Source organism: Diadema setosum, chromosome 8, assembly GCF_964275005.1.
Source record: "Diadema setosum chromosome 8, eeDiaSeto1, whole genome shotgun sequence".
Lineage (NCBI taxonomy): Eukaryota > Metazoa > Echinodermata > Echinoidea > Diadematoida > Diadematidae > Diadema > Diadema setosum.
The window spans coordinates 22,475,551-22,489,502 of record NC_092692.1 but is presented as its reverse complement, the minus strand read 5'-3'; the positions used below and the strand labels follow the sequence as shown (position 1 = coordinate 22,489,502).

Genomic DNA, 13,952 nt, shown 5'->3' with positions numbered 1-13,952 from the left:
AAATGTCAACTTAACTGTTAACTTCTGTAAAGATATAATGGCTTATGCAATGAAAAAGAAACAGTGGCACTACAATACAAACCTAAAAGTATCCTAACTTTTTTCACAAAAAGTTTACAATCACAAGAATGCAAAATGTAAACTCACCATTAGATTTCGGTACTTTGGCCTGTATTTCTCATCCTTGGTCAGACTGGAAAAAAAACAAATCACGAAGACAGGATGAAAGCTTACAATTGGCATGATATTGTATCACACATTATACACACAAACACAGACACTCAAAACACCTGTTGTGCATTAGCAAGAATTGTTTTGTCAAAACCAGATTCCAAGTGAATCCTTACAGGGTGAACTGTTCAGACAAAACCAGGCGAACAACAAGTGATGTCTCACCCGCATATTGCAATTTGAGATTACAGTGTTTTTCAATGTAAATTCATTGACCTTTTGACCTTTGACCTTGTCCGACCTAACCAACATAAGAACTTGACTGTCATCATTAGGTAATGTGCCTGTGGTGTGAGATTTGTGGTCATAGCTCAAAGCTGTAGAAATTTATTGAGCACACACAATATGTGGCGCTTGAACCAGGAATACTACTAGTTTGACAGTTTGACCTTGTCAGAATTCACTCTTATTCGAATTTGACTGGCATCTTTAGGTAATGTACCTTGAGAGTACACCACAATACTAGTACTATGTCGTCGCTTGGGCGACAAGACCTCGTATCTATAAAACGTCAAATGTTCAGGAGAGCCAAAAAACATGGCGGCCAAAGCACTGTGGTCAATGGGATAGCCTTTCCTTTGACATGCCATGGTGGCTTCATTTTTGGAGTAAGACAGTTGGGATTTGGACAGGACATCACTTAACCCATTATTTGACCATTAATTCAAAAAAGTCATTTTCACCAAAATTGCAGATACAAGGTCTTGTCACCCCAGCGACGATGTGTACAGTGCTTATCAGGTTAAGTTACTGTAAAAGTGGACATTTTCGCATGACTAATTTTTTGCCCTTGGCCGGGTAAGAAGAGTTTCGCACGTTTTTAATTCTGCGGAATCAAGACATCAACTACTGGAACATATGGCAAGCAAAAATATTTGCGTGCTTCTATTTTTGCACTAGTTTCTGAATGCGCGAAATGGGGGAAAACTTCAATACTGCAAAAATTTCCACTTTTACAGTAACTGACCATTTGACCTTTGACCCCTCCCCCCCCCAAAAAAAAAAATAAAATAAAAAAAATTGAACAATTATTCACAGTAGAAAAGGTGAAAATGTGAGCATATTCAGAGTGTCATGGGGTTAATTTTTCATTTCCATTTTAAAACTCTGACGTGTAGTAGTGTAAGATTTCATACACCCTGTTCGGAGACACTATTCTTCATGCAAAATTTTGTAACATTTGCAAAAGCGATATACCACCTTTACAATGCACAAAGGCCATCATACACCTACTTATTCTTCAAAGCTACAATTTGTCACTTCATATAAATGCAAGAAATATCATGTTCTGGGTTTTTTCTTCCTTTGTTGATGTTATACTAGAGGTTCAAGATGGACTGGGCCGTCTCTTACCACTTGTTCACAAAGTGGACAAAATCTTCCGAGAATGTAAGTCTGCCATTGCTCTTGAGACGGGGTGGGTCACCCTTCACCACCTGAGAGAGCTGCTCAAAGACACTGTTCCACTTTGGGTAGGGAAACTCCCCCGTGGCCACTTCATACTGGGGAAGAAATGAAGAGACATAACAACAGGTACAAAGTATGTTAATGATACATCCTAGTGTAAGTAGGAGAGAACAATGTAGGTGGCAAAAATGAAACCATTGGCCCGAATTCACGAAGGTGGTACAAATGAAACCATGGTTTAAACCAAGGACAAAAACCATGGAGCGCCAAGTGTCGCACGGACCGGACCGTTTCGTTAACGAAATTATCATTTTGTGCACGAAATGTTCATTTAGTTACAAAATGTTGTCATTTCGTTACAAAATAATCATTTCATCGACGAAATGACTGATTTCGTAACGAAATATTCCATGAGACACTTGGTGCTCCATGGTTTTTGTCCATGGTTTCATTTGTACCACCTTCGTGAATTCGGGCCATTATGTTTTTCTTATATATCTTCAGATTAACTATTTTGCCCATACCCTAAATATTAGTTAGTACATGCTTAAATCACAGGGTTCCCACAGAAATTTGAAAACAGAATTCCATGACTTTTCCATGACTAAATTGCTGCTTTCCATGACTTCTTTTCTGGCATGGTTTCCAAAATCAGACACATTATGATAGCCTCCACCTCCCCTCACAGCCATCCGTTCCACCCACTATCTTACTCATGACATAAGGTACATCTATTATCATTAGTATATGTCCCGGGAGTTATGTAGAATTTGGGATGTCAAAAAACTGGGAAAAATGGAAATCATGAACACCAATTATAATAGCAGAGTATGATCACAGAGTATGAGAGTTGCGAGACACGACAAACTGGAAAGCTGCCATAGCCAAGAGGTAAATGCAATTCCATGACTTTTCCATGACTTTTCACAAATTTTTCCAGGATTTTCCAGGATTTTCCATGACTGTGGGAACCCTGAATCAATAACAACTTGGCCTAATTCAAACTTGTGCATGCCAAAAATTGCAAAGACATAAACACGACTCAAGTAACCATTATCCGTTCACACAAAATTCATAACCATATAACTGTATCACTTTTACCCTACATTTGGGATATATGTTAAAATTAACAATAATTTGGCTAATTCAATGATGGCACATGGAATTATCAAAAACTTTATAAATCCAAACCTTTGGAGCAGAAAATCTGATAATACTCAAAACTTCACTGATGTGTTCTATTTTGTGTCAGTCTCTGGATTCATATAATGTATATGGGGTAAATTTCCCTTTAATTGGTGATTGATGATTGCATTAGAAAATCATGGACAAAAACAAAACAAAACAGGAGAATCTTGTGCACAAATTTTATCGTGTTTCCTCTGATGACCTTTGACCTACGTAATAGCACATGAACTTGGACAGCACCATAATATGAAAGTTCCCTATGTCAAATGCCTCCAATAAAAAGTATTACACAAATTCAGGTCTATCTTAAAACCAAAGATATATATTTTCTCATGAAATAGTCCAATGATACTCATACCATCACATTCTGATTCTATGGCATACTATTACAGCCATTTATTCTACGCACACTGTTCCTGGTTCCACTCATGTCTACATTACATACATCCACAGAATACCCATGTGATGATGGAGCTATCATTGGCTGTACAGTGTAAAACAGATCACTGGGACAGTACTTGACTTGTCCTATTCAAAACTGAATCAGGCTATCATGACACTTCTGGCACTCTGGGCCCCGTTTTATCAAAATAAAGTTAAGAGTTGATTATGAAATCAACTCTAACTTTAACCAACTTAAAGTCAGCTATAACTTTAAATCAACTTTAAGTTTCCGTTTTACGAAGAGACTTAATAGTCGATTAAAGTTATAGCTGATTACCATAACTTAATTATTGATTTAATCAAACGAAAAACACAGGACGAGGCTGGTTTCCGGTACTGTCTGCTTAAAAACAATACAATACATAAAGCAAAACAAACAACAAAAACACGAATGTATGATTGTTTACCACAGCCACGGAAGCGTAGTCTGCTAGTGCGCCATAGTATAATTAGCGCTACAGCCGCTGAATTAGAAGTAGGCCCTATGTTTGCAACAGAACCTCAAAATACACCGTTTTGTGTTGTATTGACGAAAAAAGGTCGATAGATTTAGCACATCTCGAGCTCAACGAAACTCTGTGTACGCGCGTACCGTGAAGATCATGCACACCGAAGAGTATAGAAGCGCTAGCTTCTATACTCTTTGATGCACACTACAGTACGAGGATCTTAGATAACATAACGTTAGTTTTCATTGACATGGATAAATAACTGATACAGAGGATTTCTGCAGTGGGACTGTCCAATGCATGCATTGTTTCAAGTCTTGTGTGTTACATGTAGGATTATGGAAACTTGTGAGAGTGTGGTGAGTAATCTACTTCGCAGATCAGCTTTGTAAAGAATAGATCGAGAGTCTACATGTCGAAATTCTAGACCTAGTAGATGCTCTCGCATAGTCTGCAGTGTTACGGTAAGTACAAACAACCCGCTGTAACGTTACTTAGGCCTAACTGGTTAGATAGATCTTACTGTCGTACTCGGTGCTATAGGATTAAACTCTTTATTTTCTGTATAGGCCTTCTAAACTATTAATTAGTATCTAATGAACTAGCTCTACGTAGGCCTATGCACGTCAGAAATCGCGGGTTTCCTCGCATATTCTTTGGCAAGATATGCATCACACACAGACGTAGTTCCAGCGTTCGGTTACTTGCCCTTGCTGGCGGTGGCTTGATGGGTGGGCCGAGGCCCCGGGCGCGCAGGGTAGGATTGAGACTGATGTCTAACGTTAGGTGTTTGCGTGCAGCAGTCGCGTAAGCAATGCATGCCGATCGTGAATTTCATGCAAGGAAAAGACCATAACTAGATGAAAGAAATGTAACTAAATGTTAGAGAAAGTGAGCAGTTGACAGACAAACATTTGTGACAAGACCCCAGCTAGACTAGGAAAGTGTGACAGTCGTCTTTCTTCTGTAAATTGCCTTACAATTGAGTCTACCTAGACTGTCTCTACTTAAAGTTAATATTTTATCAACTATAAATTTACCAACTGGAAGGATTTGGAAGGAAGTTAAAGTGGATTTCAACTCTGGGTCTCTTGATAAAAACGGACTTTTGGATTTGGAAGTTAATCATAGATTCTCTTGACTTAAAGTTAATTTTATCTTTTGATAAAACGGGGCCTAGATAATTTTTTCTTGTCTTGCAAATATCAGTAGTTTAAATGAATATGTACCTACATTAGAAAAGCAGTTTTAGGTATAACAACACAGGATGAAGCAAGTCTGATGGAACCTGTTGGTATGCTTACCATGGTGATTCCAAGGCTCCAGACATCAGACCTGATGTCATAGCCTGGTCTTGACTGGAAAGGGTCTATCCTCTCAGGCTGCAAACACGAAACAGAAATTTTCATAAACATATAACATTCTGGTTGTAAAGCAGCTCACATGGAAATGATGAACAAGATTTGATCTGAAGGAAGCAGTTGATATTGTAGGCCGTGTTCAAGCTTAACCCGTTTAGGATGAACTGATTCTGCTACAACACGCATTTCCCATAGACACCTGCCCGAGTATACTCCCGACTCCTCCACAACAGGTTAAAATCAAATCAAACCGAAGCATACCATAGCAACCTTGCCAAATCAGGAACATTTGAGATCACTGTGGAGAAAGCGTACCTCACAAGTTACTTTGGGACTTGAGTCAGAGGGGTCAAATGTTTTCTAGCAACAGGGTCATGCACCTTGCACACTTTCGACACATACAGGTGACCCGTACAAAACTAATCAATTTGGTGCATTATGATGATGTGCGTGTCATGTGAATTCTTCTCATGCCAACTTCTGGTTCAGTACACTTTAAACCACTTTGCGTTCAAATGCTCTCTGGCATGGTACAGGACAGTGCATTACGCTTTTGGAGCACAACTGGGAAGTGTTCCAATTTTTTTAACTGTATGGTACAGTATGGTACACTTTGGGAGCATTTGAGCTCTCGAATGCACCCACAGTTTCCTTAAAGAACAGCATGCTCATGTGTAATATTTAAACTTATTGAAAGTTGTCATTACTTCTTGTTATTCTACCATATATACAAGATACTGGTTTGATATACACAATCACATGAATGGCAGTTTTTCTTTTCATAACATGTCAACAACCAATTCAATGGCACAGTGGCAAACAGTTAATTTTAGGGGGAAAAATCTGACATACAAGTCATCAGGGAAGCTGAGGTCAGCACTGTATTCCACATATGGCTGCCTTCTAATCATGCTTGATACCAGCACATTATGTAAGTTGATTACATCACATCACACATTAAAAAGCCATATTAAATTTTTGTATGTACTAGCACAGACTGAATGCACACAAAGACTGGAGCATACAATGCTAGAGCAGAAGTCAGTTACCTAACTGGTGTGACACTGGAAATTGATGCAGAGTATGTTGAGTAAAATGTGATTGACTGCTTTTACTGACGTAAAAGGGGAAAGATACCCAAATTCGTATATGGATTGAGTGAATGCAGTAATACAATGTAAAAGTATAACACACCAGTGAAGTTGTGACAAAATTAGTTAATACAGTTTGAGATGTCACTGCAGGAAAACTATATTATAATATTTAAAAAAAACATTCTAAGAGATTCCCATGAAATTTAATTTTTTATGGAAAGTGCACATTTCTTCAACTTCTTACTGACAAATACTAAGGAAATATCCCCCTGCTCTCTGAAAGAGATAAGTTAAGCGCTCTTTCTTTATGCTAGAAAAATGAAAATATGTTGAATTCTCTATATATTTTCTTTATATTGTTGTTCTGCAGTGACATCAGTCACTGTTGTAGTCTTTTCATCCAGCAATGTAGACACAGGAACTTTTAAAATTTGAATCTTTTGACAGAGTGGCCGATTCATGGCTGAAATGGCAGAAAAAAGGTTGCATTGGTGGAGGTCAGCGTTCTCCAAAAAATTTCTATGCACATAAGGATTCATTTTATGGCATAATGTCACCACTTCATTTTCTTTTTTCTAACGTATTACTGATGACCTCAAAGACAGAGTCTCCAATCTGTGTCAAGACTAAACAGGGGAAGGGTAAAATATGCTCTGGCTATTCAATATGAATTACACAAACAAATAATGGCCCTATTCTATTCTTCATGGCATGTGTCTCTGCCTGTGTAGAAAAAAAACAAATAAACAAACAAACAGAAACAAACAAAAAACAACAAACAAACAGTGCTCCTCCCGCCCTGGCCAGAGTCTTAGAATCAAGGTAAGATTTGAGAACAGCACACTGAGTGACCATTGAATACTTACTGCCATGTACGGTTTGCATCCTGCATCCATTGTCCTTGCTATTGAGTCCACCAGCTGACCACTGATCCCAAAGTCACATAGCTTTATGTTGCCCTTTCCATCCAGTAATATATTTGATGGCTTTACATCTAATATGTGGGGGTAAGTAAAGAAGAAAAAGACATGTCACAGAAATCATTTTGCTCAGAACAGTAAAAATACATCATTGACGATTCTTCACATCTAGAAAGGTTTCTTAAAAATTCCTTTAAACGTATGTAGCATTGTCATAGAGGTCTTCTCTGATCTGAGATGCATAGTTTCAATACATAAAGATCCAAATTTGCTTTCATCTTCTTTGGACTTTCCCAGAAAGTTTGAAATGTTCATGTCACTTTAAGCAAACAATTATGAGTCCTATGACTGCTAAAAAAAGTGCATTCACTTCAAAGTGTTATGGTATAGATGATAGAATGGAACAGGAGGAATACTACACATGTACTGCATAGGTAGCAAGAATTTTTGTTTCTAAATGTCACTAATCTAAATACTAGAGCTTGTCAACTCTTCTTGTGTCAGACACATCATTACCTTTTTACCAACTTCTGTAACAAATGAGAATTCCTAGGCCAGAGATTACACTTACTGAAAGATATTCAAACTGCATTAAAAGAACCCTCCCCTCACAAAAAAAAAAGGGGGGGGGGGGGGGGACAATGACCAGCGTGGGAAATTCTTCCTGGCAAAGTCAGGGAGTTTCAAATTAAAAAAATCAACCCATACAATAACTAAAAGGATATATGAGTTATGAATGCTTGTTTGCACTTTCATTTTCATTCTTTTTTTTTTGGTCTGCACTTACTCTTTCAAAGGCACATTTTAAACACTATGATATTGTAAGGCAAATGGCAGAGGATGCATCCTGTCTGCCAACACTCAGACTAATCCTTCTCAAAATTGTTCCCTCCACCCTTTCAAGAGTTAGGACAAGCAATCTCACCACAGCTTTAGTCTTACCTCTGTGGATAATCTTTAGTGTTTCTTTGAGGTAATTGAGAGCTTTTACTGTCTGCAGAAAGAACAAACATGAAATATTGCCATGACTTCAAAATGAGCAGGATGAAAACAAGTTTCAATATCTAACAAACGCATGTAGTGGTTATCACCACATTTCTGTTAAATTCTCAGACGGAGATGTAGAAAGAACGAGAAACATGTCACTGCATTCAAGATAAACAGTATGATGGATATGCTTAACAAAGTACCCTTTTTGTACTGACTACAGAAATTTGAAAAAAAAAATCATTATTGAGAGAATATGAGATGAAGTTTTGATAAATCAGCAATGATATCATTCAGCTGTGTCCACATCCATCAGGACAGAATTCTACTTTTTGTACCTTTTAATCACAAAACATATCAAAAACAGAGTGAACTTTCTTGGTTAAATAAAGAAAGATGATATACTTGCTCCCATAGGTCTCATCAGATTCAACATTTGAAATACATAGTATCTTAATGCCACAGCAGACACACTGAGGACCAAAACAGTAGTTTTGCATACCTGGTCTTCATGGAAAGTGCTTGTATGATGTAGTTTCAATGCCTCACCAGAATTTAAAAAGAAACTAGAATCATCACTGAAGGTGATTAATACCCCCGCCCATAGTGTTGCTTTATAGTATGTGATGTCATGAGGGCAATCATACAAACAAAATGTGACCACAGTTGCTTGAGTGCTATGGTAACAGTTGGTTCCACAAGGTTTGGGTAAAAAGTGTGGTTACCATGGCAATGCATTGTCTGATACAAACACAAGGGATTTTTTGCATAACTACACTTAAAGACCATCATACACACCAAATTTGACCTACATAGCTTGAATGGTTTATTTTGATACAAAAATGAGTGGTTACCATGGCAACACATTTTCCTTATACTAACACATTGGTGTCTTGCAAAACTACATTTCTAGATCATGATACATATTAAATTTGACTTTAATTGCTTGAATGATGGAAAAGTTATTCAATCTGCAAGGTTTTGGTAATATTGTGGTTACCATGGCAATGGTTTGTGTGACAAACACAAAAATTATGTGTTTCATATCTGTACCTCAGGGCCATAATGCCTACCAAATTTGGTTTCAATTGCTTGAAAACTGTGGAAGAAGTTCACTCCACAGGATTAAAAAAAAAATGCGGTTACCATGGCAATGCATTGTCCGATACAAAGGAATTTTGCAAAACTACACTTAAAGAGCATCATACACACCAAATTTCACCTTCATAGATTAAATGGTTCAATTTGATACAAAAATGAGTGGTTACCAGGGCAATACATTTTTCTTATATTAACACATTGGTGTCTTGCATAACTACACCTCCCGATCATCATACATACTAAATTTGACCTTAATTGCTTGAATGATGTGGAAGTTATTCAATCCACAAGGTTTTGGTAAAATTATGGTTACCATGGCAACACTTTGTCTGACAAACACAAAAATTATGTGTTCCACATCTATGCCTCAAGGCCATAATGCCTACCAAATTTGATTTCAATTGCTTCAAAACTGTGGAACTTGTTCACTCCACAAGATTTCGAAGAAAACATGTGGTTACCATGGCAACGCTTTGTCAAGTACAAACACAAAGAGTGTCTTGCATAACTACACCTATTGATCATCATAGATACCAATTTTGAAATTGATTGCTTAAATACTATGGAAGTTATTCAATCCGCAAGGTTTTGGTAAAATTATGGTTACCATGGCAACGCATTGTCTGACAAACACAAAAAACATGTCTTGCACATCTATACCTCAATATCATCATTTACCCTAAGTTTCATTTAAATTGCTTCAAGACTGTAGGAGTTCGCGACACGAGATTTTGCAACAGACCAACCGACCGACCGACCGCCCGCCCGACCGCCCGCCCGACCAACATCATGGTGATTCCTATATACCCCCTTCACACTATGTGTGGCGGGGGTATATAAAAATGACTCACTGGACCCTGCGAGGACTGATTTGAATTTGGTATCATTCTCATTCAAAACTTATATAACATTTTCATGTATTAACCATAAAATGTATAACAACTTTACAATACAAGGTAACGGAAGTTTCATTGCAACACATGCTTTCTAGAAGTAAACATCATAGATTCCAGCATCAGCAAATGGATGGTGCTTCACTCACTGCAAAGGCAATTTTTCCTAAGATGTGTTCAGGTATCCGACTGTTTTGGACTTCCGTGACAAAGCGATAGAATTTGTCTAGTGAGGTATCCATGAGCTCCATACAGATCCAACAGTCTCCCTGCATGTTCACAGAAAAACAAAACAAAACGAAACAGAATTCAAAGAGCTGTTATAGTCCCCTGTAAGAGTGGGTGCATAGACGTCAATACATGGGGGGGGGGGGGGGGAGAGAGAGAGAGAGAGAAAGAGGGGGTTTTAATATGTAGGCACCAGGAATAGTCAAACTCTACCTACCCCCATCCCAACACCAAGAAATACTATTAGCCCTTAACTTTAATAAATATATATTTTTTAATTAATACACTTGACATATACATGTATACCTTGCCACATCTCCAAAACTGAAGATGATTAGTTTGACAGGTTTCCCTTGAAGAAAGGTTTAAACAACAATACTTTGTTCCTGGATGAAAGGAGAAGTTCCATCAAACTTGAAACTATATGAGCACTACACTGAATGTACACTCAGCAAAAAAAAAAAAAAAAAAAAAAAAAAGAAAGAAAGAAAGAAGAAAGAAAGTACACACTTTTTAAAGTTTATATTTCTCATAGAATATTTGTCTAAAAGTTAAAGTATTATACACCATATGAAAGTTAATCTAATTGGCTATCAACCTGGTACATGTAGGTCAATAAAAAGGTAAACTTTGAGTATGAGTGAACACCTTCGTTTTTCTTTTCAAAGGCACAAAGGTTAAAATTGCAAGAATTAGCAAGTTGTAATTCATGCATGCTCTGCATAAGTGCTTTTCCATGTAACAATAAGAGAAATCAGACAAATCTAATAATAAAAGACATTTAATTAATCTGCAAAAATAAAGCTATGACCTCTATAGCATCTTTGAAGCCTAAAAGCTCAATCAAGGCTAAAAAGAAAATGGAGGAAAATGAAGAATCTTCTGTCAAATCCAGATTTAAAAAAAAAATGAGAGAAGATATATAAAAAATGATAGGAAATTGAATTGATTTCTCATATCAAAATATTGTAAATATTTGACCCTTGAATTTGTCTTATGAATTAAATAACTAAATTAAAAGAATAAAGATATTCTGTTTAATAATTTAATCATCTTTGTGCCCTTACTCCCTATGTCATTTGATGTATGAGTTGACAGAAAATTCTTTTTCCCCCTTTAGTTTCTAATTTTGCTTTTATTTGAGGTTATACAGAAATAAAGAGATTGAAAAAATATTTTTGCTATTTCATTTATGTTTTTCATTGTGTCAAACTGGTCATTTGTTATCATTGCTGTCTTAAAGGGCATTTCCAAATGAAAAACATGTCAATTCTTGCAATTTTCACTTTGTGTTTTGGAGGACAAAAATGAAAGTGTTCACCCATGCGTAAAGTTTCCCTTTATATTGACCCGCCAGTTTGATAACCAATTAAATCAGCTTTAATATGGTATACTGATTTTCATCAAAATCTTTTATGAAAAATATGAACTCAAAAAATGCTTATTCTTTTTTTTTTGCTGAGTGTAGAAAGATGAATGAGTGCAATGAAAGTTTAAAGAAAATCAGATATTCTACTCAAAAGTCTAGAATTTTTAAAGTTTGGGTTAATTGAATATTCCCCCATATCTGGGGGAAACCATATTGTGCTCCCCCAAATATTGTTACAAAAATACAATTTCGCATGAAGAAAATCCAAACACATAACACACACACACACACACACACACACACACACACACACAAGAAAAAAAACTTTCTTGGTTGCCAAAACAGCACATGACTTAGCTCTTTTACAAGGTATGGAGAAAAACTTCAGTCAAGGAAATGAAGTTCATTTAAAAAAAAAAACAAAAAAAAAAAACTAAAAAAACTTGTGAAATTTCATTTTCATAATATCACTGTACCATGTCAGCATTACAAATGAACTGCAATTAAAAAGGTCAACACACAGCATTGAGCAAAACTTTTCAATGTATAGTTTTATGGTCCTAAAACTGCTTCCGCATATTTCATTACTGTAAAACCAGAAACATATGCAGAGTGCAATGGCCTTTTCGCGGCAATGAAATTTGCAAGAAATACTCCTGGCTTTCCAACATTGTGCAGACAAAAACCTTTGCATGCATTTACTTCCAAATATTTTGGTTCCTTGCAAAATGTAAAAAGTTTCATACACATAAATAATTCTGGTTGTACAGTGATCCTCCTGTATTCTTTGAATCCACATATGAGTCTAGGGAAATATCCCCTTCAGGAAGTATCAAATACATGTAGGGCTGTCAACCTTCAATAGAAAAAAAAAAATATTTTCAATGACAGTCCATTATCTGCACTGAGGGGAAAAAAAAATGACAGCTCGACTTTCACTTTCCTTGACCATGTATCCCTCTCCAAGAAAATTACTTACCATAATCAACACCAATCAGCAACATTGAGACAGGCAAGGAAGTACTAATGTATTACTAGACCAATGAAAGAAACATAAAGACCTTTCTTGTGCTTTCAGGTACACAGATATGTAACATAAGTTCACTATATCTTGTCTTAGTTCTTGTAATGCTTACAGCTTTCCCTCTCCATTCTAACAACCATGTTACTTTGCACGTACCTCTTTGAAGAGTGCTCCAAAAAATTTGATGATGTACTCGCAGTTGGCACTTCGCTTGACAACATCTAAATCCATGAGGAGCTGCTTTTGGTCTTTTTCATCCACGGTGGACCGTATCCTCTGTTGGCAACAAATATCACATAGAACATACAGTCTAGTGTTTATGACCACTACAACCTTAGGCAAAGTGTGTTGAATCTACCGTGACACAGTCCATTAGGATGGAGAGTGCTAAGGGTTAACCTCTCAGTTGTACCTTTATGTGACAAAACATTGAGATTTCCTTGTCAAACACTCATGAAGCAAAACAACCAAACAAAAACCAACCTCAGACTAAACTTGGCATCTTAGACTGTATTTTAGCAATCCGATATGACAACAATGAAACAAACACACAAATAGATATATTGCAATAGAAAATTTCATTTCTCTTTCATGAATATACAAAAATATAGAAGAATTTAAGGTCTATGGCAGGAAAAGTTAGTGTATCAGTCACTTTTATAGTATTTTGTGATATGATTCACGTAGACAAGATTCCATCTAAAGTTCAAAAGAAATCTTACCTTGACAGCCATGATGCTCTGGCTCTGTCGATGCCACATTTTGTTGACTGAGCCAAAGGCACCCCGCCCTATCTCTCCCCTGTCCTCTAGATCTTCTGATGTGAACTCATATGTCTGCAAAATATGAAGACGACCAGGTGTAGGCTTTGAAAGCTGACTTTCAGAAAAATATTCATAACCATAAGAAACATAACAAACAATATGGTGGAAGTGTCAATATCAGACAGTAAATTCAATAAGAAGTAGGAAATCTAACAAATTTCCATGAAACACCAATATCAGCCAAAACTGATAACACAAAGAATATGGCACTAAAGATCATGACATCAAGATAAAGCTAAAAGACATCCTTGCTTGGTTTAATGACAAGTAAATATTTGATGCAAAAGATACATAATCTACTGTGTTGTTATTTCATTTCAGGCTTAAACAGGCTTGAGAGACATTTTCTGCATACATGCTCCTCATCCATAAAGCTTGGAATGAGGCATCTTCAGGCAAATAGGAAATAAATACATGAATGCAAGATTACAC

At 36.6% G+C, this 13,952-nt stretch overlaps 1 protein-coding gene across 2 annotated transcripts in view; it reads right to left on the bottom strand.

Annotated features, from left to right (window-relative positions):
* Window positions 1–13,952, bottom strand: part of LOC140232308 (dual specificity mitogen-activated protein kinase kinase 4-like) — a 44,923-nt gene that overhangs the window by 4,429 nt on the left and 26,542 nt on the right. For both annotated transcript variants that reach the window (XM_072312437.1, XM_072312438.1), the window contains exons 4-11: window positions 13,419–13,532; window positions 12,853–12,972; window positions 10,225–10,344; window positions 8,037–8,088; window positions 7,041–7,168; window positions 5,024–5,101; window positions 1,585–1,733; window positions 148–193 (exon numbers count right to left, since the gene is read on the bottom strand). In XM_072312437.1, the coding sequence (XP_072168538.1) occupies window positions 148–193; window positions 1,585–1,733; window positions 5,024–5,101; window positions 7,041–7,168; window positions 8,037–8,088; window positions 10,225–10,344; window positions 12,853–12,972; window positions 13,419–13,532 (807 nt within the window). The remainder of the gene's footprint in view (window positions 1–147; window positions 194–1,584; window positions 1,734–5,023; window positions 5,102–7,040; window positions 7,169–8,036; window positions 8,089–10,224; window positions 10,345–12,852; window positions 12,973–13,418; window positions 13,533–13,952) is intronic.